The sequence below is a fragment of the Anopheles marshallii genome, chromosome 2 (assembly GCF_943734725.1).
Source record: "Anopheles marshallii chromosome 2, idAnoMarsDA_429_01, whole genome shotgun sequence".
Taxonomy (NCBI): Eukaryota; Metazoa; Arthropoda; class Insecta; order Diptera; family Culicidae; genus Anopheles; species Anopheles marshallii.
Window position 1 is genome coordinate 21,213,167 of NC_071326.1, and position 27,925 is coordinate 21,241,091.

Consider the following 27,925-nt stretch of genomic DNA (forward strand, 5'->3'; position numbering starts at 1 on the left):
CAGATTTCCATTAGAAAGAGTTGTGTTTTTGCGAGAGGTGTTGCAAAATTATTTAAATATGTGTTATTGGCTGTTGGAGGAGTTTGTAAAACATAATAGAACGTTCGACAACGAATCAAAACTGGTATCGTGTAAAACAAATGTAACAATATACACGAATGCACAGAAGCATATTAGTAGTTCAACTGTACGATTTTTTTGTAATAGAAAGTGTAAGTAGATGAGTACAACGTACTCAATTACGTTGAGATTAAATGCAAATCGTTTCAATAATAGGATACATATATGATAACCACGCGCTGTTGCGTGGCCGGGAACTGTTCACCTTTGCAAAACAAACAATCGAACCTAACCATTGTGGGCATCATTCATTGGGTGAGCTTTAGGAAAATTATTATACATAAAAGATCGATAGCATAAGAGGGGAAGAAAGCATTCAAAATGTAGAGAAGACTCGTCCGAAAACTTCAAACTAAAAGTATCACTTAAATTAATCATCGAAAATTACGATGAAGCCTCTGCTTCGTCCTGTCATTACTACGTATAACACACGACCTTCCATTTCCAGCACACGCTGATACTGTAAAATGACGAACGATATTCATTCTTAATGTACCACCATACCGTGGGGTACTAGCCTAGACCCGCGCTGTGCACTTCAGGACAATGTGGCGCGTTAGCACTTGCGCAACAATCAAATTGTTCTCTTGCGTGTACCGCTGTTTGCACCGGTTTTTGCACCTTCCGATGATTTTTAGGTGCTACGGTTTGCTCGGTAGTTAGGTATTCTTAACAACGAAAAACAGATACTAAAAACGGCATCTCAAAAAACTACAACATAAAACGAATGTACCTGAGAGGCAGCGGAAGGCAATGCTTCCACCAAACCGGTTGTTGTAAGGTGATCGGCCATTCAATTCCGAACACTAGACACCCGATTTTCAATGGTTTTTCTTCGCGTTGAGCCTAGCCGTTCGGACCGATGATCGGTCGCCGAAAGTTCCAGCTAGATGTGTGGTTCGGTTGATGCAGGGGTTTTGTACTGAGGCTACTTGTGTTCAGTAAAGATGATGAATTATCCAGCTCATCATCATCGTCATCATCACCGTCGTCTTCCTTATCACTCTTAAGGTTGCAGGATTGTGGATTCTTCGTCAACGACAATTCCACACCGTTGCTCGTCACGTACGCACCGCCCTGTTCGGGACGCGGCCCGTCTACCGTATTCCTGTCTATGTGGTGATAGTTAAGATTTGCTTCCTTATGAGGTTTCAACTGCTGGCGCCGAACATCGCACTTTTGATGCTTCTGCTGCTCATTTACCGTAGGAAACCCCCTAGCGGTCTGGTCTGTTGTTGGCATCGATACGACCAACGGACTCGTTGTATTTTCAGGCACCTTTCGGCACTCCTGCCCAAGCAGCAGCTGTCGGCTGTGGTCTCTTTCATCTTCCTTTTCATCATCACAGTTCGTTGCATAATCGTAATTATAAATTTCTACTGGGTGTGGTGGTGGTAGTTGTGCTGCTGCTGGTATATCTAACTGCTGTTGCGCCGTTTCTTCTATATTAATGGTGCTTGTGTTACTATCTAAAGTAGTCTCTAATAATCTACGTTGGCTACTGTCGAATTCTAATGGGGTTCGCATCTTTAGAGCGCATTGTGAGGAAGCGGGCGATAATGACGATGGTGTGGATGAACACGAGGACGATGACGATGGCAGGACAGCGCAGGAAACTTTCGACGAGAATGACATGGATGGTGACCGCTTGTCTTCACTGGTGCTGCGTGTGAGAGTTACCGGCGAGATCCTGTCGCTGAAGTTCGATGATGTTTTAGAACCATTTGCTATTGTACTCTGTGTTTGCTAAAGTTTCAAAGAAAACGACGAATTAGTCTTGTGGACAAAATTGCAAAACGATATATCTGTTAGAAATTATACGATACCTCTTGATTACCACCGGATGATCGACGCATATCTCTGTTTAGGGCAACACCGGTATCATTGGTACTGGAAGCAACGTTATCACCAACTTCGTAACGACCTCGTTGGTTTATGTTGGGAGCAATAGCAGCAAACTTTTCTGCGCCTTCCATTCGCTCTTTACCCAATAATTCTTTGTAGGACGTTATAGCTGTACATCCACGCGCATTATTGACCAGTGTTGGAACTGTTTCGTTTCGCGGCACAGTTGTCACAGCGTCAAAGCATTTTATAGTTTGTAATCTATTTCTGGGTACCAATGCGGCTCCTGGGGCCGGATTCGTTTCCGGTATGGATTGAACGCAACTGCTAATTGGCAGCCCATTAGCCATTAGCCCACCATTCGCATTGGGATAGTTGTTGCTTGAGCGAATTAGAGTTTGCATTTCGTGCATATCGTTATTGCATCCAGTTACCATACCCATCATCTGCATTGCCGATGCGTCAATTGCAAGATGGTGCCGGGCATCGTTGCCGGCAGCCAACGGAGCACGGTTATTAAGTGGTGCACCAGAGTTGTTGGCTGCTTTTTTGCATGCTTTCCGACGAAATACTAAATAGCAAAACACTCCCATCACCACGAACAGTAGCAACATAAGCACTATCAAGTAGAGCTGCAGTAACCAACGATCGCTATAACCGTTGGGGCTTCCGGAACCTTTCCCATCTACACCATCGATAATAGGCTCGTAATTTTTCAGATTCAGGTATATCGGTATGCCAAGCCCGGAGCTGCTTAGCGCGCGGAGCGATATATTGATGCGCTCATCGGATGTTACATTCGGAAATGTGAAGCTTACAGCATCGGCAGAAAGATTTGCCGAGTGTTGCACGCTATCCTCGTTTATCCATTCCACCAGATAGCCCTGCAGTATGCCATTGCGATTTTCGGGTGGGCCCCAAGTTATGCTAATTGTTCCACCCTTACGATGAAGCTCGTGATTAGTTACAGGCCCGGGAACTGCAATCAAAAGCGATACATTAAACACCTTCCACAGCATTTGCGCATTTGCACTAACTTACCATCGTGCTTTGTTTGGAAATCCAAAATGTCGCTGAGCGCCTCATTCGATTCGCAAGGTTTTAAAAAAGCTTTATACATAGTAACAGGAACCAAATCCTTCACGTTATAGTAAGACGCATCCTTCGGACTGGAAGTGAAAGAAGCAGATATTTTAATTTATAAATTATATGTTTTCAATACGCTTTAACGCGTTATGGACAAAGCACAATTTGCATCACGTCAGACGATTTTTTATACGGACTCACATCTTTTGACAATCGAATCGACTTGATCCTCCACGCATTGTAACATCATAGTTTACGTTTTTATAGCACAGTTGTAAGCACCGGTTTATCGTCTTTGTTGCAACGAAACGACTCCACGTAAATTGTACACTTCTGGCATCAATGTGACTCGCCTGAAATCTATTCACCGCATCGGTTCTTGGTGCATCGGTATCAATCTAAGGGAAAATAATATATGAAACCGTTTAGACCGTTACCAAACAGATTTTATGAACAATCTTTTAAACTTACCGCTTTCCATTCAACATATCGCAAATCCTGTACCATCGGTTCACCGTCTGAAGTTACCGAGCCCAACACACGTACCATCACACTGCGTATGTTGGGTAGAAGAATACCGGTCACATTACCCGCAACCTTCACCTGCGTTACCGTGATTTGTTGATGAGATTTCCGTATTTGGCCATCATCCACATGGCTACCTAGTCCGGCGGCAGAAAGTTTTGCCGCTGCCACTACCGCCTCCAAGCTGGACGCATTGGATCGAATGTGTGCCGCATTCATTGGAATTACTACGTCCACATCCATTGATCCGCTAGTAGCGAGAGAATCGAGCATTTGCTTCCGATCCTTGGACAGATCGAATGCATGTCGGTTACGTCGATTGTCTCTATGACTTTGACGACGACGACGACGTCGCTGACGTTGTCGACTTTCCGTACTTTTGCCGTCACCACCACTTCCATCTGCCACGTCGTACTCGTTCCATAGCCAATCCTGAAGCTCCTTCGTTTCTGCATCGATCTTCCCAAGCAGAGGGCCCACCTCTTCATGCGACATGTAATCGTCCAGCGGATCGACTGTACCGATGATTTGATTGGTAAAGGTGGTCAAATTACTTTTTCCACCATGTCGTAGCTGTATCGTGAAGGCAGTCGGTTGTACAAGATCATACTTTGGCCACCAGATAAAAATTCCATTATTAGGGAAAAAGGTCGATAGAATAGGATCTGAAAATGATATTGAACAGAAACACCATTTATTAGAGAAATATTGTAACTTGGTATCTTTTACAAAAAAAGAACATCATACACAATACTTACATCCTTGTGATGCGCACTGGACACCACTAGACAATCTGGACGGGATGACTTTTTGCATACCTTGCGTACCACTGCCACGAATGTTTTCCGCGCCGGAGATATCGCTCACCGAGCAGGCACGCAAAAACACGGTATAGTTGCGAAACGGTTCAACCATCTTTCCGCTAATCCGCAGACTGCCATTGGCTGCCAAGTGTGTTGGCGGAGAACTGTACCACCGGAATGGATCGTCTGTTGCCAGATAGTACATCACGTACTCAATGTTAGCACTGGCATGCGGTGGTACGGTAAACGTTAAGTACAAGCTGGTCGTATCTGCCGGGTAGCACTGGATTCCTTCTAGTCGCTTTGCCTTGTGCCGATATTTCTGTTTGTCGCGTATCGTCAGATACGACGAGGCGGAAATTTCACCGGCCACATTCTGCGCCATACACTGGTACAGGCCTTCGTCCTCTGGGTCTAGTGTGTTGATTTGCAGCATCGGATAGTTGTAATGTACGATGTAATTACTGGTCAGCTTGCGCCCGTTCTTATACCAGACAACGGTCGGCATTGGGTTACCCGTGACAGTGCAGTTAAACGCCATTGATGCAACTACCGATGAGGTGTAGGACGCAATTTTGCTGACAATTGTCGGAGGAACTAGCACGATCACGTTGAATGTTTGACGATCGGTACCATCTGGTGTACGGCAGGTAAATTTTCCTTCGTGGCGTGCAACGGAAACGTTCACGAACACGACCTGGTGGGTGTAATTATCGAGTCGAATAGGCATCTCGCTGTGACGTGGCGTGAACGTCCACTGGGGCTTACACGAATAACAAGCGCAATGGAGCCGGAGCGTTTCTCCCGCGCGAACGGACAGGTGCAATGGTTGAAGTGGTGGCAACAGACGTTTCTTTGCCTCCACCGTAAGGCTACTTTGGGGTGTACTAATCACGGCAAGATTGACGCTGGTACTGCGAATGTTTTTGGTGACATAATTGTTTGTTGCGTTACAACGATATCGCCCACTGTCCGTGGGTTGAACGTCACTGATAAGGAGACTTCCATTTTGCAATAGGAAAAATCTGCAATAGGACAAAAATGGGAAAATGTAGGAAAGTTTTCATTCTAATCTAGGTTGGTTCCAGGACACATTCCAATTATTTTGAAACCATGGCTCTTACCTGCTCTCCTTAGAGCTGCCCGAATTGGTTTGCAGTTGTAGAACGGTTTTATTCACCGACCACGTAATGTTTGCCATTGGATAACTTTGAAAGGGACACGGAAGGACGGTTGGTTCATTCGCACGTACCACGATCGTATTATTGGAGAAATTGATCCGATTGTCCCGTTCGAGATCTGTAAATAGGTAGCCAAACGGTCACAAATATATTCAATGCGAGCTTTCATTTTTCACTGCAAAACCATACTACTTACATGCTATCGAAACGGTACAAGCGGTGGATAGGACCGAGCCCTGGTAGCGTTGCTGTTGGTTTACGAGCGTTGCCATACAACGATACACGCCCGCTGCCATGTTTCCATTTTGTCGGTTGTACGGAATTCGTAGCGTCCCGTTTTCGAACAGCCGGAATCCTTTATGCGTTTGATGCTGGTTCTGATTCTGGAAGGAGGTGGTGAGGAATTTCGCCTCGTTACGGTACCACACGTACTCGAAGTATTCCCCTCCGGAGAGACCACGTCTTTGTGTATGGACATATCTACGACGCCGCCGCCTGCGCCGACGCTCATCATCATCGTCTTCTGTTTCGTAGTCTTTGTACTGGCGCGAATAATGCTGAGCCAGTTGTTGCTGCTCCACACGTTGCTGCTGATCGTTGGACAGATCGTTGCCCGTTAGCAGTGAAGAGGTGTGGGGAAGAAAATCGTCCTCCATCTCATCAATATCTTCATCATAACCCTCGTCATCTTCCTCCTCCTCATCATCATCCTCGTTGTGTCCGTCCAGATATTCGTCGCCGTAACTACTGTTCGGTATGTCATCGGACGTTTCGGGTCCAAGTTCTGCCTGGCAGGGCAGATACACCGGAGCATTGCGACTCCCCGTCACGATGACATGTGACGGTGGAGCGGCTGTTAGCCGCAGCCGCTCCGGACCTTCTTCGTTGACAAATGCGAGCACTGCAAAGAAAGGAAAGGAGAGAAATAATTAAGCAAATGATAAGGCGCATTTTTAATAGATTAGAAATTTTAAACTGCAACTTCTAACAAGGTGAGTAATCTAACGGCCCTTGTAGAATTCTTCTCTCCATTCGGTATGAGCAACTAAGCAAATATCTTTTAACATGTTTTTTTTTATTTGTTCCATGTTCAGTACAAGTGCACTCTCATGACATGACATGCACACTTTTTTATTCGACCGACCGAACACGTCCCATATACGCGTTACCGCACCGTCGAGTGAGTCGCAAGTGTGCGCGTAAGTTTTTTACTGACCCACCACAATCTTTGATCGGTTGTAGCTGCACAAAATGATGCTGCATGAATGAATGAATGCAGCGCGAGACTCGTTCACTGCACGTGTGGTGGCCGTGCCGCACCTCAGGCGTGTCCCAGTGCCTGCCGCAAACTGGCTCAAGCAAGCCCGTTTGTCGATCATCGTCGTTTAGGGAAGTGAGCGACGTATCAACAGGCAGATGTGCATTCTCTTTTTGCACATATGTTGCCATCTGTGGCACGCGTGAACATCACCGTACACCGCTCGTACAATGAAAGCAAATGCATCCAACAGCAATGTGGTTTGGGTGGATTGATTCGCCGGAACGATTAGATGGAAATCGATAAATTATCCGACATGAACATAAACGTAGCCAATTAACTGCAAAATGAAAGGCGAATACATTTAACTTACAAACAATCCGGGGTTTTTTTTTCTTGGTTCAATCAAACGATAAGCCGCTGTTAACAAACAATCCACGCGTAGGCGTGTATTGTTCAATGCATGAAACAAATATTAATAATTATGCGCGGCTGTGCGTGGGACTTATTTCGGCTATTTACTCCAATAGCTTGAACACACCGCCATGGGTGTGCGTGGGTTAATGTTATTAAAAACTTGTACTCTTTCTGGCACATTAAACATTAAAACCACCGTGGAACCACCAACACATTTACCCCCGGCATTCGGCCGGATGGATGGATCGATGTTCGATCGTTGCACCGGGGTAAATCAACCCATCACCGAAAACGCCAACCAACCAGACATAACATAACAAACAAGCGATTGTGTTTATGCCCTTGTACAACATTGCGATCGGCTTTACATTGTTTGCAGCGCGAATTGTCTTAATTAAAATTAAAGAGTAACTCGAAGGAATTTCCTCACATAAGGGGGGTGTGGGGAGAGGGGTTTGCTGCTGGCAAAAAAAAGTGAGCCTTCCTTCAAATGCAACGCCGTCATCAGCAAGTGTGGTGCGTCTGTCCGTGTCCGCTTGCGTGAGTGTTTGCCTCTCGTTTATGAGAAGGTTTTATGAAAGCTATGTTTAGCGGTAAAACACAACGACACCATGTTCCATTTGCGTTCAAAACCGAATGCATAATGAAACGGTGCGCTATTTATGGCAGATAAACAATTATTTATTTATTTACTTTACGCCTTTCACGTCTCTATCCTACAAAAAAAAAGGAATTAATTGATTGATTGATTGATTTGCAGGCAAATTAAGCGGTAAGTTCTGCACGGTATTCTCCCAACAGTAATACATGCATGTAAATGCGGATCAATGTGGTAGCGGATTTAGAATTTGTGGAGAATAATTATTGGAGGTCTTCATAAACATGAACTTCATAAGTAATGTTCGCGATAAAGTAGACACACGATGGAATACTTTACTAAAGGCTTTTGGGTAACAGTCAGAGTATGTTACCCAAACATCCAAAACATTCAAACACCAAATTCGGCCGTCCGAAATAAGACAACCATCACCACGATGACAACGCTGATGAAAACAAAAACAGTTCTCGATACGGCTGCTGGAATCGTTATCCATAGTAATGAAATGTACATGAGGCCATGTGGAGACCCAGACAATCTGCCTTTAAAACTAGTCAATTCAAGGACAACCGATTTGGACAATTTAAATGCACACTACACTAAACGAAAACACGCCGTACCGGGGACAGCAGGAGGGAAGAGTTTCGGGGCAGGGAAACATTAAACATAGAGCCGTACTTTGCGACATCCTAGGCAAAGGCATGATCCGCTTGCCGGCTTGAGTTTTTTTGGCTGCCACTAAATGAATTATGGAACAGCTTCCCTTCCACAGCCTTCTGGGTATAGTGTATGCTAGTACCTTATGGGTGGAATCCTTTCTTCTAACAAAAAAAGAGGCACAAACGAACACTAAATGACTCGCAAGATCGTTTATTAACATGTAAATCGCAAACCATCGCCGAACGCGATCGCACATGTCGTAGCCGAATTCCGTACGAAAATGTCCCTAAGGAACGTGTTTTGTTGGAGTCGCGTTTAATGCATTCCACCATTTATTCCTAAGCTTTGAAAAAGAAAACATTGTTGGAATGAAACATTGGAATGGTGATCCACACACCGGAATGAATACCCTTAGTCATAATCTTCTAGTTTTCCTTTGAATGTCGAATCACACTCGGCAAACTGGTAATGTTTTTATCCTCATTTTAATAGAAATTAAGTCGCAAAAACATCCTGCATCCAAACGACCTCCACAAAGGTTGAAAGAACCATCATCTTTATGATTGCTTTGCAGCTTTCAGTTCTGCGCCGGTTCCTCGTACAATCTCTAGATCTTCAACCGTGCCTCAAACACACAAAGTCCTGCTGCTGAATGTGTGTTTGACGATCACCGGCGATCGTACGCTAGACATTAAATAGAAGAACGATAGAAAGAAAGCAAAAACACGCACATTCCAACGGATGATATTGCTAAGCTTATTTTGTTTCTGGAGCCTGTTCGAAAACGGGTAGAATCGATTAAGATGGAGCTGCAGCAGCGACAGAAGAGAAACGCCATCGACGGGACGGAGGAAAAAAGAGAAACCTAGGAAAGAAAAACAGGATTGCTATCGTTTCCAGAGCGGAGGACGAATGGACAGAAACGGAACGAAAAGGGCAAGCGCGAAGACAAATCTAGGCGACAAAGACGAAACGCAAACGGGATCGGTACGATCGCAAGAAGTAGACGATCGGGAAAGAAAACCGAATAGTGGCTCGCTATTGCTTTACGCATAATTTAAATACTGCTTCTTCTCGCGTTGTGTCGTCCACCAATCTACATCCACTTCCCGCCCGAACACCAGCGTTCCTTGAAAGCTTGAGCTTTATCATTAGCACCGCCGTGGTGTGTGTGTCTGTTCCTACCGTCAACCGCCGGGGCAGCATGATTTTGTGTTCGCTACCTTCGCCCTGACGCACAGAAAATGCGTAAGCTGTATCCAGTTCCAACCAGGAAGAAATCGCGTAGACTCCATCCATTTGAAACGCAATGCGGGGGGAGGGGAGAGGAGAATAGGTGTGTGGAATGTGCAGAAAGGAACGGAGGGTGGATTCGACGAGGGAAAGGTGGAAGGTTTGCTAAATACGCATAACACTCATCGCACCCATTCCACCGCCACGATTAAGCTCCAGCACCACGAGAGGCAGTGCCATTGCCGCCAGCAGGATGAAACAGAAAGAATAGACTTCAACGGTTGCATAGGCGACGAAGCATTCACGCACAACGGTGTTCCGCGCAAGCGAGATAGAGAGCTTACCCGGAGGGGTACGCACTTTTCATAGGGAGGTTGCCGAAAATTCGGAGTCATTTTGCAATTAATGTAATGGCATTTCGAAACGGTAAATCTGAAGCCGTGTGTCACGGGGGAGAGAGAACCGAGTCCAAAATTAGTGGTGGCTGAAGCCAAAGAAACAAAATGTTGGATCACAAGCGAATATAATAGATAGACGCAAGGGGCCAACCCAAACCCAACCGGGCACGTCCGGATGTGGGAAAAGTGCGTGCGAATAAAAGTGCGGCCTGCCAAATGGAAGGCCACAGCAACACGCACCGCAGATGGTGTATCTGTGAAATTCCGGGCATAGCAGAAAGGAAGACAACAGCCAAGGTTTATTGAACCGTTCCCGCGATCGAGCTTTCGCATTGCGTTTTGAGGTCCCGGGCACAATTTCAATCCCCGCGACTTCTCGGCCAGCTTCTCACCCGCTCCCTAGCCCCATCTGGCTCGTCTTGGTCGAATATTCCGGCAAATGTTTCCCACAAAGAACTGAACGCTGCCTAAAGCTGACCAATCCCAAGTGTCGGTGCGTGGCCGACATACATACACAACGCCTCTATCGTTCCGATCGGGTAACGCAACACGCGCTGGATCGATACGCACCTTTTTCCTAATTTCGAACAAGCGATAACTGGTTTTTTTCTTTTTTTGGCTTTTGTTTGGCGGCTACGTTTGTGGCCATATTTCTTCATTACATGCGTGAGTGCGTGTAACTGGGGACCGCACAGAAACTGGCTGCGTACCGAACCGAACCGAACGGAACACGGACACGCCAAACCAAATTTGCACACATTCGGCCAGATAGCCCAGAAAATAGGATTTAGACCGGAACAGGTCCGTTAGTCAATTGTTCCAAAATAAGCCGCATTAGAAGCGAGTTTGTACCGTACCATCTACGCACACAACGCGCCAACTAAACGCGTTAGCGCAGGATATAGGGTGGCAAATGAAGAATTGATTCGAACTCGCTATTAGCGTGTTTTACCCTGGCACAAACACTGGCCAGGGCGCTATGTTGATGGGGGACACAGGACGCTTCCGCATTCTGGTACCACGTGGCAAACAAATGGGACGCGCCGGGATACTGATGTGTTGGGAAAATGTGTACGTAGAGCAATCCCTCGTCTTAGGCACAACATTACTATGTTTTGGCAAGCAAGAAAAAAAACCCCCCGATACAGCAACAACAAAATTGTGCTCATTCCGTGGCAGACAGATACATACACAAGATGCACAGCAGATGGGCGGCGATGGTCTACGTGAAAATAATAAGCAAATTCGAACATATTTGCTTACATACTGTCCATCCATAAACACACAACGCTGATGAAACACATGCTGAACATGGAAGGCAAATAATAGCCCCGAAAAAAAAAACCTAACTTCCTGTTTCCTGGTTTTTCCACATTTGTTTTGCAAAGCGAAGGAAAAAAAACCATGGTTGTACCATCAGTTCTTCGCCTTTTTCGTACAATAAATCTATTAAATGGGGCAGAACCATTTTCTTTCCTACGATAACCTACGATACTAAGGCAAATAATCTTAAAAATGTAAAACTCGTGAACTTCATGCAAGAACTACAAAAAAAAACTTCATTCCACAATGAGTTACGTATTTTTGCGCAACAGCAACAACAAAAAATCTTTAGGGAATAAATGGGAAATGGTTCCCGGTCGAAAGTAAGTACGAACAGGCGTGTGAAAGATGTGCCTAAAATCTCATTACTGGAGGTATCCTAGGGTCCTCTCGTAACGATTCGTTCCTCTTCCCTTTTCCAACACACATCGGTGTGACCGAACCGCGCGCATAACCTCAAGTATACATTCTCATGTGGGAAATGCCAATACAATGTGTACTTTCATTTGTTGAGCATTATTCATCCCTGGACAGCGAGTCCGCATGGGGGACACAAAATAGACCCACGTGTAAAATGTCCCCATAGCTCTCTTTTGCTTTGTATGGTTGAAAGGCTTCGATAGAACTAGATTTTACAGGGTTTTACAATAGGCAAGGTGGAACGAACACATCATACTGAATCGCACAATAGATAATAAGATAATTGTGACGAACTTTACCCACTTACATTACAAACGACAAACATTTCCTAACAATTTCCGCTACTTGCTTCGTTTGGTTTGTCGAAGCTCATAATAAACCACATCCTGCTGGTCCCACCGTACAGCATGATGTTTTGAGACAAACATATTTAATTTGGCTGTGGTTTTAGTTACTCCAATCGGGTTTGTGAAATTTTTCTGTTTTTGTGCAGAATTCTTCATCGAGTATTATACCTCCAAATGTCCATTCTGACGCTCTTTTTAACACTAAAATTACCGGATCACCCATTTTGATTGCTTCATTTTCATCACATTGTTTTTTGAGGTAAAACAATTCTACCATAGTTGATGCATGATTTTTACATAATCATTTTTGTAAATTCAGCAAACGTATTAAAATATACTCCAGGTGTATAAAATTGTTCAGTGATCATTAATGAAAAATTCCTAAAATGATTGTTAATTTTAGCGTTAAGTTAGAGTATGGCTATCATCACAACATTACTTTCCTCAACCTTTTTCATCAGATTAAAATAATGCAGCAGAACTCCACGCAAAGAGGCATTATTTTTGCATTGCAAAAGCTATGGTGCTTACAATCTAGCAACATGCAATTCTACTAGGGACATTTAAACTAGTTATCAATTTGATATTAGAAACGTCACGAATATCGTACATATCTTTTGTGAAACCCTGTACTGCTTCGTAGAAGCAAGAGACACATGAAACCAGCATCTGTCACTCAACTCTCGCGCACCAGGGAGCAAAAAGCAGAAGCATTAGAACGATATTTACTACAAGTAGATATAAAAAGCAATGCATTTCAACTCCATGTTTTTTTTTTCTTTGTTCACTGGTTAAACTTTTTGTCTATTTTAGGTTGATTTTTTTACGGGCTTAATAATACCAAAACCCCAGCACACCAAAAAAACCGTGTGCCATTGGCTGTATGTGGACACCGCGCACAAAACGCCTGATAAATAGAAAGCATTCACGCGCAGTACCCCGCCTAGACAGCGCAAAAAGCACGGGAAGAAAAGTGGCGATCCATTCCATATACCCTTGAAACTGGTTCAATAACAACAACATCAAAGAAACGCACACGCCAAACAAACAAAAAACTGCCTTAAAAAGGTCTGAATTTGCTTTTTATGCGCACAAACTTCCTAAACAACCAACACGGCGTTCGCGCTTGATCGCGCTTCAGAATCGGGATTTTTCTACCTGCGATCTTTCGGGGTTTTTTTTTTGGTTTGTTTCGTATCCTCCGCGCCCAGAAGCCTTACCAGAAGCGCACGAAGACAAATTTGGCGCGCACAAATATCACCATATCAAACACCGGGACACACACACACACACGGAGGCTCAGACGATCGCGCACAGGGGAAAAAAACTCGAATAAACCCCCCCTTGATCCGTACAGCCGCGCCAAGCAGCAATAGCAAGCTTTTCGGTTATGGACCGAGGCAGAGAGTCGCGAATAAAACAACCAAAAATAACAAACCCAACCCAAATGGCCTAGGATGCGTCAATCAGGGCAGGAGTGCGAAAACGAGACGAATGCAAGGAGAGATACGCAGGCCGAACAATAATAACAACAAAAAAACCCCGGAATAGAGAAGAGGCATTTTGAGCAGAGAATGCCACCAGGAACAAATGCCTGTTTAACCCCTTTTTTGTCTAAATTTCGACAACCAGTTCCTGCGTTTTGGCCACCGCCAATCATCCATTTCTTCTTTTTTTTCCACCATGATGATTTCACATCGGTAGGCTGTTGTGTTTCGGTGTCCGTTCCCTGATTCCTTGAGCGTCTATAGGCTCGAAGGACGCAACCAAATCGTTAGCATCTTTTCATTGTGAACGGGCCAAAAAAAAACACCGTACGATTCGATCCTTCGGGAAACCAAGTTTTGTGGGCAGCATCGTAATAAGTGTCGCGCTCCAGTTCTGCACCAAAGTTCTTACCCTCGTGCTTACATCATAATCAAACCTGGTGAGTCAAGCGCACATATAGCTAAAGGCACTCACGATTAGCCAGAGTTTGCACCAACTAAATCCTAAAACTATGTGAATCTATTGCTTTTCTAATTTTTGATAAAGTTTCCAAGTTTCTAGCAAAATATAGCTTCAACTTCAACATTAATACTGACACTAATCGGTTGGGATGGAGATTATCCCAAGGAATTGTCAATCTATGCTATTCCTCGCATTGTCTATCGTTAAGCACTAGTGCTCCAGGCTATAAGACAATACCTTCAAGAGAATATCTGGAATATCTAGTAAATTACTACAACTTAATATACCGACAAATGGCGAAGATAAAGCCCATACGTACTTGTTGTCTCATTCCGAAGGCGAAAATTCACATTTGTGCAATGTTTAAACGCGTTTTGCACAAAACCCACCCAAATTTCACAAAATCTAGGACACCGTTTGCATTGCAAGTTTTTTTTTTTGTATCAGATGTTATTTACTTACACACAAAACAAGGCTATACATTGAATTCTATTTTTTGTCTAATAAACAAAATACTGAGCTACTGTTAGTCCAATGAACAACTTTACATTACAATCATAGTGTAATATAGTAGCTAAATTCTACAAATAGAATGGAAGAAAGGCGAATTTTTTAGTTTTGTGAGTTTATTTTTTAGCCTTATCGATGCAAGACTTTTGCATTTAGTATTAAGCGTATCTGATTCAGAGTCACGAATCTGAATGAATCTTGAATTGAAATGAATGGTTCTGATTCTTTGGGGCTTCATTTGATGGGGCGGCCGGTGGTGTGTTGCTAACGGCGCCAGTCTTCACACGACAGGACCGGTCCAAAATCCCATCCGGACCAATCCCTCGTATCAGGGACTGACTATACGGTTACGTGGCTACTGGGTATTGAGTAGAATTGCGAAAAGCATTTTAGTAAAAAGTTTCACCGCAAAAGCCATGTACAAAAAAAAAATGCATAAATTTATGAATCTTCAGAGGAAACCTTCTGATATTACTTTTAACTGTCAGAATTCTCGAATTTTTATCTACATAGACTTTTGGAAGATTCTTCAGCGCTCTTCGCTGAAGTTTTGTATAAACGACTTGTCTCAAAGGATTCATTAAGCACAACACTAACTTTTCGGTATCGCTTCTACCGTAGCAAGTCTTGTAAAACTTAAAACATTATCCAGCTCTTCACAATTGTTTACATAGATATAAAGATTTTAACAATAAAAGATCTGCTTCTTCTTCTCATTCTTTTCGTAGCGGCCTATTAAGACATGCCTGCCATTTCTAGCTTACTAGACTTATTTTACCACGTAGCCTGAAAAACAGTCTTTGCTACGGAGGATTGGTCCGGGTGGGATTTTGACCCGGTCCTGTCGTGTGAAGACCGGCGCCGCTACCAATATGACCCCGCAAACCTTAGAAGGTCTAATGTTAAATATTGCTCATCCTGATCAGTGACAGCAGTGCAGTGCACATCTCGTGTTGGGGCTTGGAATGCGTTGCCTGCATGCAGGATGTGCGTTTAGGTGGAACAAGTTTTACCGAACGATGTTACCCAATGGGTTGCTCCAGTGCGTAGGCTAATGCATGATCACCACCGTCACAAGGTCGGGCCACCGGGGTTCGGTACCGGGCGTGGGTCGCGTGGCATTAAGAAAACTATGACACGAAATGTTTATGTGTGTATGTGTGTGTATTGAAAGTGGGCGGCACAAGTTTTCCTCCAAAATTACAATTTATAAGATACGAGGTTTCCATCGCGCTTTAAACAAATACCCCAGGTTGAACCAAGATGTGGTGGTTGAACCGCTTACGGTTCACTCTTAAAATACACTTTTAGATGAGTGCAGTACGTTTCCTTCTACGCGATCCTGGCACACAGGGTGGGGAGGGAACGCACAGCAACCCCAACCATGCGCCCCGTGGTGTGAGTGGGTGAAATCGATGGGCTGTTGTAGTGGGAAGCAGTTCAACCATGAACATGGGTGGCCATTTCATTTCAACATCCCAACTACTCCTTCCTTACAAATGGGCGGCGGTAGGGTGTTGTACAGTGGGTAATGTATAGGGACATAAAACAGAGGTGAAAAATGGAATGAAGCAACATAACGAAAAAAAAGCACACTACATTAAATACCTCCTCCGCACATACGCTCACACACACACATGTGGAGTGTTCTTCCTATCGTGCCTGTTCGTTTCGCATGCTCGCTTGGGTACGGCGATTGCTTCACGGAGGAGCTGATGCATATGATACGGTTGAAGAAAGACGCCGATAGGATAATTGCATCAATTGCTAAGCATGAATATAATAATCGATGGACCAAATAATATAAACGCAAGCACTCCATAACAATGCAACAGAAATACTTTTACCAAATACTTTAACTAAATCACACAATGCTGAGTTACAAAACCACCGATGGGTCCGCTCTTTATGAATGATGTACGCATGAAAACCATAACCTGCCTACTGTGATGTTAGTTTTCCTCTGATAAACAAACAGTTTTTTTTCCTTATTTCAACCCCAATGCAACTACTAACAACCCTTGTTGTGCCGGCTCTCTCGCAAGAGCATTGCGTTTTGAACGCACGCGCATATACACTCATCAGGTCTTTCTCTATCTATCTCGCTTCCTTTCACTGTTGCTGCTGCTGATGATGGAGTGTCGATGCGTAAGCGCATCTAGATTGCTCACACACATACAACCAACAGCAGAGAATAATGAATATATTTGCCCCCCATAAAAAAAAATGCTCAGAGATATAAACAAAATACCATGAGAAAAATTTACATTTTTCAAACAAAAGGGGAAATTCAGAAAATTTAACATTAACGCCAACAAGAGGAATAATTAAGAGCACAACTATGAATCTTTCACACAACCTCCCGGAGTTCTTGTACAATTGTAAATCAATCAATAGCTTTCCATTGCTATGCCGCAGTACATTTAAACAATTTCCTTACATAACGTTACCCTTTCCATTAACAGAGCCGGTGGTCAAGGAGTTTAAGATGCATACACCGATGGAAGTGATAGAAATGATTCTTCCCTCATCTTCCGTAGTGTTTGTCACGCCATTTTGATTGTTTTGACATAATTGTGCGTCAGAGCGGAGAGTCAAGTCAGTGCCGTAGTGTGCAAGAAGCTCGCCGCCCACGTTAAATGTTCTGGCCATGTGTGTTGTGCAGGGTTGTGATGTGGCTTTATGGGTGTGCGAGAGAGAATGTTTTCGAGGGAGGGCAAGACCGTCAGCAGTGTTGGACCAAAGCAAACTTCCGCGCCAAGCTACGGAGAGGTAGGTCCGAAAGAATACACACGAACCGCGATACGATACGTCCCCGGACCCATACCAACATTGGACGCGGGTTTGGCGGCAACAAGGTGAATATTGAACAAGGATGCATTTAGATGATTTAAGAAAACTTACCTGCCGAATCGGTAACGAATCCATTCAGCAACAGTAATCCTATTGTAAACACAATGCTAAGTCGAAATGAGAGCAGCGCCATAAAAAATCCTTCACCATTTGTGGTATGTAATTTCGGTAATGGCAGTTGACGCCAACTATAAACCGTTCTGCTTGCTTGCTTGCTGTTGTTCTTATTAAACAATGTCACACCACACTAAAACCCTCCTTTCCCAATGAACAATGCTGCTTATCTTTTGTTTTCACACCGCCCAGTGCGGCCGCTGTGATTGATTGATGCCGTTTGTATCGTGAAGATGTTTTGCTGTTTGTTTCACGACTGCTACACTACAAACAAAGTCAGCGGATCCGGACCTACGACGATCATAACCGCGGTGCTGCTTTTGCATGTTTTCCGGTCAATCGCCTGCACCACCACTACCAACCATCAAACATTGCCATTTCCCACATGGGGGCCGCATCGCAACACACAACTAACCCGGGATTGATGCATACGCGCAATGATGATGTTGATGATAATGATGATGATGATGGTGCATCACATCGCACAGTACCCGGTACTTAGAGCAAAAGCCCAAAACGGAGGGCCAGTGCCCTTGTTCGGTGTGTGTTGGTGCGAGTGTGGAAACGTGTATTTATTCTCGCGGCCTTCTCGTGCACCACCGGAACCACCTACGCACGCATAAAACTGGTTTTGGTCTGTGCGAAACAATGGTACTGGTGGGCCAGGTTTTGATTCACAATTAATAATACTTTGCTTGCGATGTTTTTTTTCCTTTTTTTCACTTCGCTGGAAGAACACACTGTGGCCAAAAACCCGCTTGAACACACGTGAACGAATAGTAGTACGAAAACAAAAAAAAACACAAACAACACGATGGACAGGTAAATTAAAACAAAACAACACTTTACACGCGCACTAGCTGTCAAATTCGATAGCTGTCAAGCTGGTTGCACTAAGTTCCGTGTTTACGTTGGCCACGACTGGTGAGTTTATCTCGCGTTAATATCTTTTTTGTTGAACATCCTGCGAATCGAAAAAGAAACGAATTAATGAGCAATTGCGTCGAATTGAAACGACAGGAAATAGGTAATAATATTTTACGCATGTTTTTTTTCACACCGATAACACCACACCGACAACAACTAGCACCAAGCTGAGCAACGAAAAACACACACAGAAATGAAATTGAAACAATAAACCTGGCACCGCGGCACGAGTAACAAACAAAACCATGGGTCCATGGGTAAACGGCACCAGATTATACGAAATGAGGCACGGCTAATAGACAAAATATGCACGCACTGTGTGTGTATCGACACAATTGAGAACGACGACCAAGTGGCCAATAGCACTAGCCCATTTCTAGCAATTTACTTTTCGCCACCGCGCATTTTACGCATCTCGACTCCATTTCTGCACAAGCATATCAGACACATTTGCTTCTTTCTTCGTGTTGGCGCTAGTGCCAGAGTAGAAGGCAAGGCAACAGACCCGCGTCTGTTCGGCAGAGTGGCCTTGTTTTTGGGGTGACAGTATTTCGACTGTCAATTGATGGTTTTTTTGTTGTTGTGTGTATGCGTGTGTTCGCGTGTTTCGGCTTCAAATGGATGCGCGCTCGCACGTTGTTGTGTTGTGAAGATTTTAATCCTAGCTTTACTCGTAATGTTTAACACATTTTTGGCTAACGATACTACGGCGCACCAGTACACACGCACTTGCAAAGACCGCCGAACAGGCAACTTTGGCTTACTATGATTCTCTAGTTCCGTCACCTTTACTTATTTCCAATGCGTTACGAAACACGGAACGCACACACAGCGTCGCAGCCGAACTGAGTAGGCAGTGAAAACATACAGGGTGGTGTTCAATAAGTGTGAAGTTGAAGTTCGAATACAAATTTTGATCCTTCAAGTATGTATGCATCAGGTTTGCGATATTGATGTCAGTTTTAACATCCACTTATGAATGTGCGTGGTGTTGATATTCTATCAGACTTTGTTCTTTCCGAAAGACCAGTTCAATGAGAATGGACTCAGATTTTCCTCTTTCGACATGCTGGTCAAGCATTTGGTTTTTCCGACAAAATGACCGGTTCAGGACATTATACTGATTACAGTATAGCATTACTCGCATCCCAAATTGCGTCTTCCGTGGTGGTGTAATAGAGGAAGTATAAACACACAGACACCCTGCTTCGTGTTTCTTTGAAAAACAATGTAAACATCTACGCCATACAGCAATTTAGACCAAAACAAGCTGTTGGGACGGACAAAACATTGACAATTCCCAGGGCTCCCACAGTATTCGAATCCTATTGACTGTTTGGTTTGGTCCTTTTTGATGTTGATCCTCGGCGATTGCAAGGCCAACACCTTGGATCAGTTCAAGACGGTTATTTTTAAAGACTGCAGACGTAATTCACACTGGGTGGGTTTTTTTGGCAAATAATAATAAATTTACCACAGGGTTGGTTTTTTGCGAAATAAATTTTGTGTACATTTCCCTATAAACACAGCTTCGAACAGCACAAGCACCTAGCAAAGATTTATGTTTGAAAATGTATTAGAAATTATTGAACACCCTGTAGGCAGGCAGGCAACGTCGCTGATCGGCACGCTTTTTCACCGGTTTTTTGGTTCTTTCTCATTTTCTCCAATAGGACCATTTCCATGCACCTGTGTGTGTGTGCGCGGATTTGGGAAACGACGTATTTTCGCAGCGCGTGTTTTATCATAGTACGGTGGACTGGACGGAGAGGATAGCGCACAATACGCCAAGGGGCGCTTTTAGATTCGTTTGTTAAGAATGAATGTTGTGTTATGGCGGTTTCTCGGGCCTAGTGAACCCTCCCATCCACTTCCCTTGCAACAATGGGTTCAATCACTTGCACGCACACACACACAAAGTAAAGGCAGGTTCCAGCAAACAGCTCTATTAATTTAGATCACCACACACGCATAGAACGGAATAGTATGAAGCACACATCGACGAATTTCTACCGGTCAGTGAAGAGAAAAGATAGTAAGAATTGCCACCACAGCACCACGGTCAAACGATAATAAATGCCGTTTCAACGATTTTCAACACTTTGCTCAGCAAATTTTGTAAAAACTCTCGCACACTCGTTCTCGCTCTCTCTTTCTACTCAGAATTCCCGGTCTACAACACACCGTACGACACAACAACTGGCGGCCGGCGGCGGACACATCACTCCCCAAGGCGCTGTGGCGCTGTGTGTTTTGCGAGATTCTTTGAACGCAACCTACTGACTGCAATATTGTGCCTCTGGTTAGGCACCACTGGACCCGGCCACCTTTCTTTACGGCCAGGCTACACCTTTGGTAAGCCGGTTCGGGTGATAGTGATATACACAGCAGCAGCAGAATACGGAGCACAACACAACACAGATGTGTGTGCACAGCGCACGGAATGCGAGGCAAGAATAACTAACAAACACATATCGAACGGGTGCGTAACGTATAGAGCGCGCGCACTCCGAAAAACACAAGAGCGAATGCGAAAAAAGAGCGATAAACAGAGATGGGGAGAGAATGCGCGCGCGCGCGCCAAAGTATGAGTGAGAGGGAGAGAAAGAGAGAGAGTTTTATTGAGAGAAAGAAAACAAACGCAAAATACGAGCGAGCAAGCAACAACGAATGATGGACGCAGGAACAGGCAAACAACGACAGGCATGTATTGTTTAAACAAGGAAGAAAAAGGAAAGATCAATCGTTTCTTCCCGCATTTCGCATTTTGCTGTGATGTTTAAACAAAAACATAGCATTGTAACAGCATGCAAAAAACATGATATGTGTGCTACGATTGTTCTTTAATCCAGCACATGCTTTTGTTCATTTCGTTGCTTAACCCACTCTCCACACAGACACACACACACGCGAACGCAAACGTTGCAGGCGTGCGTATAGAAACCATCCGCTCTGTGTAAACGGGTGTTGTGTCTAATAAATCTTTTCAGAAGAGTCATTCCTACGAATCTTTAGTAAAAAGTCATTCAAGTAATATTCGCATACGATTGCATTGGCCGGTTTTACTGAAAACTATTCTGGTTTAAATTTCGCAGTTTAACGCAGACAGGGATGCTTGCATATCTGAGGATCCACAAGGCTTAGAGGAGTCATGAAGTGATGAGGATCCTTGAATCTTCAGAATGGATATTCAGAATCATTCATTCCGTTTACAGCTTCGTTCCGATGTATAAGCAATGATTGAAGCACACTTTTTTCCAAGATTATTACTATAATTCCAAAAGGAAACTATTTTTTTGTTGATTGAAGAAAATACTTGAGTCGTTGTAACACTTTACAAGATCATGTGTTTTCACACTCCAAAATCTGCGCAAACTTTATAAGAATCCTGCACCGATCCGAACCCGCTACCGCTTTATAACGCTTCACCGTAAGCAACGATCGCCTTCCGGGGGGATAATTGTCAATGTCTAGATCTGACGACCAAGACCGTTTCACTCGATGTTACGCATTCGTTCGTATGTGAAAACCACCTTGCACGCATTATTTTTGTCACAGTGTACTCGCTCCCCCTCTCTTTCTCTCTCTCTCTCTAAACGCACGGTGCGGGTTGAAGTCGATCTTTTCATCATCTAAGCGTAGTTCACATCGGTATACGCACATACACACACGCACATGCACGCACACATGATAAAACAGCAAGCCAAACAAAACGGCAAATGGATGGTTCCGTTTCGTTTTTTTTTCTTGTTCTCGCTTTGCATTACTTTTCCGCTACTTTTTGGTCGATAACAGATTGGCACGAAAAACGGGGTGTTGACGCACTCGACACGGGAAAAAGCGCGTAAGAAACGCGGGTATGGAAATGAGAACGATACACTGACCTTTGGTGGTTGCAAAATTCCCTTTTGTCTCACTTCTTCCGCGCACACACACCACCACCGGTCTTTTCCGCTGACAAAACCCACGGTACCCATCCCATAACAGAGCTGGGGTGAGAAAGAGGCCCTTTTCATCTTTGCGCACACACTACTTGGGTGACGATTTGGGTGTAGAAAATGGTTCTACACAACACTACACTATCATCCTAGCAGCCTGCGGATAAAATAAAGCCAGCACCGCATTACGATTGTTTTTTATTTCGCTTTCGCCAGAATGCTAACTTCCTGGAACTCACACCTTTACTGCCTGCAGCAGCGCCAATGCATTATGGGTCGATTCTTTTCACCACCGCACAATATTAACACAATTTGCATCTGTAGCAAACTTACTACACCCACCTTAACAACCGTACTCTGCAACAAAACGCACCAACCCAGCTAGAGTGCGTATCATTCTGTTGCAAGTGCAAATTTACCGAAAACTTGGCGTAGAAAATAGCCGACCGGAATGATGATGATGGAACGCGTACCGTTTTTTACTTATTGCGTCTCACAGAGGCATAGCACACAAGTACGTCCGGTGGTCACCGTCGGAGAAATGCTATTGACATTTCATAACATGGATTTGGAAAATTTATATGTGTTATGAAATAGAAAAAATGTGAACTTTTTCCACATCAGTGCAAATTGTTTATAAAAAATCAGAACCGAAGCCAGTTGGTAAAAAGGATTGTGCAATGATATTGTTTTGCGATTTTTTTTAACCTTTTTCTGTATTGATTTTTTCTGACAGTTTACAGTGATATGCATCCCACCAGGTACAACGTCCGGATTGTTGTTTCGATTATGCAATGTATTTTTAACGTTTGATTTTTTCATCTCATTAAATTTAAAATATTCCAATGCTGTTCTTCCATGTTCTTGATGTAATTTTTCTAAAAACAACAGTAGATGTGGGCTTAAAGTTTAGATAAGTTTATTGAAATTGTTTATATAGTTGAAGAAAATGCGAATTCACGGAAATACACAAACGCTGGTAGTATTTGCTTTTTTACTGCAGTGGTCCGATGGAAAAGCCATACCGACACGAGCCACGAGAGTTCTGGGATTAATTCTACTCTGGGTCCAGTTGAGATATTAACCCAAAACCGGGCGAGTGGTATAAGCAGTGCATTACTTACAATGTTATATGACGAACGGTCTTTTTTTTTTTTTTTCTAGACGACAAGTCTAGTATTCATAACCTAGTAGGTTATTTACGCCATGAAAGAGGAAAGCTATTATTCTTAAAATCATACTTTTGCACGCAAAGTAAATAGTTAACCATCCGAAATTTCGGTCAGTGAATTATTAAAGCATTCCAACTAAGAAGAGCTGCTGGATGAATGGCGGCGTGCTTTACGCTTCTTATCCTTACGCTTCTTGCGGCTCTTCTCCTTTCTGGAAGCAGCCGACGAGGAGGAGGATGATGCAGAGCTACGTGACGAGCGCCGTTTACTGCTGCTGCTTTTGGACTTTTTCTTCTGGCTGGTGCCGCTAGAACCACCGGCAACGGCACTCACATTAGTGACCACCGTTTGCAATATCCGTTGTGCCGCCTCTTGTGCGTTCAGCTTTTGGATTGTTTCCTTCTTTAGCTGCTTCAGCTGCGCCAAATCCATTACCGCATCGAGGGCCCGGGCATCTTGTTCCTCTTTTTGTTTGCGCAGTAGCAGCTGCTGTTGCTGTTTTTCCCGTGCCTTACGTTGCTGTTCTTCTATTTCCTTTTCCATGTGACTCTTTAGCAGCAACAGGGTTTCGGCCCGCTTAAGCATCTTTTCTTTTTGCATGCGTGCCTTTTCCTCTTCGGACAGTTCCTCACTCTTGATGGATACGGTAGGTATCTTTGCTGCTTCGACGGCTGCTGTAGCAGCGACAACGATCGCTGTTGCAACCGAACCGGGACTCTTATCCCGGAACTTATCTAACTCTTTACCGTTGGAGGCTTTTTCCCGGATAGTCTTTTCGTTCATCACCGGACGGGACGCTGACCGACGATCGGTCGGAGTGACGGATCGGTTACGCCTTGAGCGCTGATCCCGTTCCTGGGAACTACCAGTGGAGCTGTTATCCTTACGACGTCGCCTATGTTCCGGTGTTCTGGACCGCGAATGGCTAGCGGAACGCTCCCGGCGTGAGCGTCGCGAAAAACCACCCTCGTGACTGCGTGACCGGCGTGAACGATCACGATCGTATCGCTCGTTATTGCCACCGAAACGTCCGCGAGGTCGCGAGTAGTACGATCCTCCAACGTTGTTCCCACCACCATAGCGCCGGTTTGAAGCATGCTGCTGTTGGTTGTAACGATTGTAATGTGGAGCGGCCGAAAACCCAAAAGGTTGCCGGTTACGGTTTCCACCACCACCACCACCACCTCCCCCACGATGATGTCCAGGAGGTGAACGACCTCGATAACCATCACCACCACCTCGACGGCGATCACGCGAACGACTTCGGGAACGATCGCGCTTTCGATCGTCCGCCGGTTTGCGCCGTTCGTCCGTTTTCACCGAATCGTCGGATTTCTTTTTCGGTTCCACACCGAGAGCTTTGGCAAGTGTGTCACTTTTCTTGTGCGTTGCCTCGTCCGGCTCTGTGTCCGACGTCCCAGCCGGATGATGCTCGTAATCCAAAGCATTCATATCGATCGATCCGTTAGATTTACCCCTTAACTGTTCTTCCTGTCCCTTGATCGGTGGATCGGTTGCACGCTTGGTGCCCACCGCAGCAGTGTCGGGCGATTCGCTAGTTGACTTTTCACGCGCAACGGACTGCTCTTGATTGAGCTCGAAGAACGATTTCTTCGAAACACCTTTCGCAAGTTCTTCGTGACGCTTCTTGCGCTCCGTTTCCCGACGCTTGATCTCTGATTCGCGCTGCCGCTTTTCATCTTCCAGCTTTTCCAGATCGGTCATCTTGATCGTGCGTTTCTGAGCGGCCCGCCAATGAACCGGTGTTTGACTTCTGGACCGGCTACGTGAGCGCGAAGGCGTACGATATCGCTTGAAAAATAGAAGCAAAAACAAAAGGTTAGCTTCGTTGTTTCCTCCAGCAACTGCCGACATACAAAGTGTCCTCGACCCTTGATAATGCGTCCACTGCGCGACATTGGTACGTTCTTCTTCATCCAACCAAACCCTCTCTGCTCCTTTGCACGATTGTCACGCTTGCGGTCGTCCTCTGGCACACTGGCACGCTTGGTTGCATCGTTGCGCATTAGGTACTTGTTTGAAACCTCCGGAATTTCGTCTGGATCGATTTTCGTCACCGTTGCCATAGGGTGAATTTCATCTTCCAGTTCTCCTTCCTCGATGGATGCATCAACCTCACTAAGAAATATGAAAACAATTGGTTCTCATTCGTTCGCCTTCAATACAATAAACGGGAACTTACGGGGCACGTTTCGTGCGCGGGGACGATTCCTTTCCGCGTTTCTTCTTTTTATCCTTCTTACGCTTCCTGCTCGTCTCATCTTCAGAATCATCGCTAGATGCGACAGCTTTCTTATTCTTCTTTTCCTTTTTTACTGCACATTAGCATGACGAAGAGATGATGAAGGGACCGAAATGTGATTAAAGGCTTCAAAGAAATTATAAGTACGACTAAAGAATTGTACCTTTCATCTGCCGCACCAGTTCACCACAGTTAGAAACCATTGCATCTTGCAGCGGACGAGAGTTACGATCGACCGGTAGCTGTTCGAGCTGTCGTACTAAATCCTGGCCGGATACAACATGACCAAATACAACGTGTACACTGTAGGCAATACAGAAGGAAAAAAGGACAGATTAGACGATGAACTCTCATCAGCAATTGATAGACGTCCCATTAACGCACTTACTTGTCAAGATGTGGTGCAGGTTGCGTTGTACTACAATAGAGAAAGAAAAAACACAGAAAGAACAATTGATTGGCAAATAAATTGCTTGATTGCGGGCATGGATCTGAGCAAAACATGTTGCAAATCATCGAAGGAAGTATTATCGGTCTCCAAACACAGACACACACATCGTGCGCACGGGGTTGTCGGGATACTGCGTCGGAAGTGAATGCAATGATAGCAATGCTTGCACCAGTGATGGACAGGTGAAGAGGTTCGCACTAACGGGCGAGCTACCCGATACGACACAATCCTACGCGCAACCTGCCGGTTGACACTTACGCACGAACCAAGTGCAAGTTCGGGTTTAGTTCGACCAAACGAACTCTGTAAACGGGTTGAAGTGAAGCAGACGAAGGAACGTGTACTGCAACGGTTTTTGTGCCGGTCGTTGGCCACGGTTGATTTGCACGCTTACAATTCCTATCTATTCCGTATCTCTGTTCGGCTTAATAACGGGGCAGACCCAGCTGTTCCGAGCATTGTTTCCCGTTGAAACAGCTCGGGCCCTCTAAAAAGGTGACGAATACAAGGGGTACAAAAGCAACAAAATATGAGGTGAGTGTGCTATCCACTATCTAATTACACATGCGCTGAAAGGAAAACTCATCGGTGGCATTAATTTGAAAATCATCGGACGAGAATTGTGTAATTGCGCGTGCACTGTTTTTGGCGCTTCTTCGAACGAATGCGCACTACTTACATGAAAAATTGGGAGCCATTTGTGTTTTTGCCACGATTGGCCATAGAGAGCAAGAAAGCTCGATCATGTTTCAGGGTAAATGCTTCATCTGAAAAATTTAAACCAAACGAACGTAAATGATCGAACTGTCGGCCATTGCTTTCAGCACACCTACCATCGAAAGTGCCACCGTAAATCGATTCGCCTCCGGTTCCATTGCCGTTCGAGAAGTCTCCGGACTGGATCATAAAATCCTTCACTACACGATGAAATATTATACCCTAAAATGAAGACAAACATTTTCATTGAATATACAACGCAGGGCTGCTAACAATCCAGATCCCTTACCTTGTAGTATAAAGCTTTTCCAGTCTTTTGCCCGATACCAGCTTCACCAGTGCACAATGCGCGGAAGTTCTCGCAGGTTTTCGGTGCCACTGTAGGAAACAATTCGAACACAATACGGCCAGCCGGCAAACCACCAAGCGTCACGTCGAAATAGCATCTCACTTTTTCTTGCGCTAATGGTTCCGCCAAAGCACCGGTATCGGAATCGACCGTCATTTTCTGTCCAAATCTAGGGTGCGCAAAAAAAAACAATGGCGCTTATCATATGCCTTAAGATGCGACAATCGTACACGGCACTACAATCGATTTACAATGTTAACCAAAGCGCTCTACTTGTACAACGACTTATAATTAACACATGTAACTGCGGAAGAGTGGAAAAACAATGAAATATTACCGTAAAACTCTGTATGCCGTAGATAAAAAATTTGGTCGCTTCACTCTTTTCAGATGCACGCGAGCCGAACAACAACACCAATAATGAATCATCTGACAGAAATAGGAAACGCTTCGAATGCGTTTCTGTT

At 44.5% G+C, this 27,925-nt stretch overlaps 2 protein-coding genes across 2 annotated transcripts; both read right to left on the minus strand.

The window, feature by feature from the left end:
- Nucleotides 1–966: 966 nt before the first annotated feature.
- Nucleotides 967–17,660, minus strand: LOC128707443 (uncharacterized). Its single transcript, XM_053802394.1, has 9 exons — nucleotides 17,579–17,660; nucleotides 5,757–6,461; nucleotides 5,504–5,678; nucleotides 4,335–5,404; nucleotides 3,523–4,241; nucleotides 3,253–3,449; nucleotides 3,007–3,134; nucleotides 1,947–2,944; nucleotides 967–1,857 (listed from the first exon to the last, which is right to left on the minus strand). The coding sequence occupies exons 1-9, from the start codon at nucleotides 17,658–17,660 to the stop codon at nucleotides 967–969; spliced, it is 4,965 nt and encodes a 1,654-aa protein (XP_053658369.1).
- Nucleotides 17,661–23,813: 6,153 nt separating this feature from the next.
- LOC128707637 (peptidyl-prolyl cis-trans isomerase G) lies at nucleotides 23,814–27,614 on the minus strand. Its single transcript, XM_053802596.1, has 8 exons — nucleotides 27,399–27,614; nucleotides 27,226–27,331; nucleotides 27,072–27,159; nucleotides 26,330–26,359; nucleotides 26,105–26,244; nucleotides 25,882–26,014; nucleotides 25,556–25,817; nucleotides 23,814–25,490 (listed from the first exon to the last, which is right to left on the minus strand). The coding sequence occupies exons 1-8, from the start codon at nucleotides 27,612–27,614 to the stop codon at nucleotides 23,814–23,816; spliced, it is 2,652 nt and encodes an 883-aa protein (XP_053658571.1).
- Nucleotides 27,615–27,925: the final 311 nt, after the last annotated feature.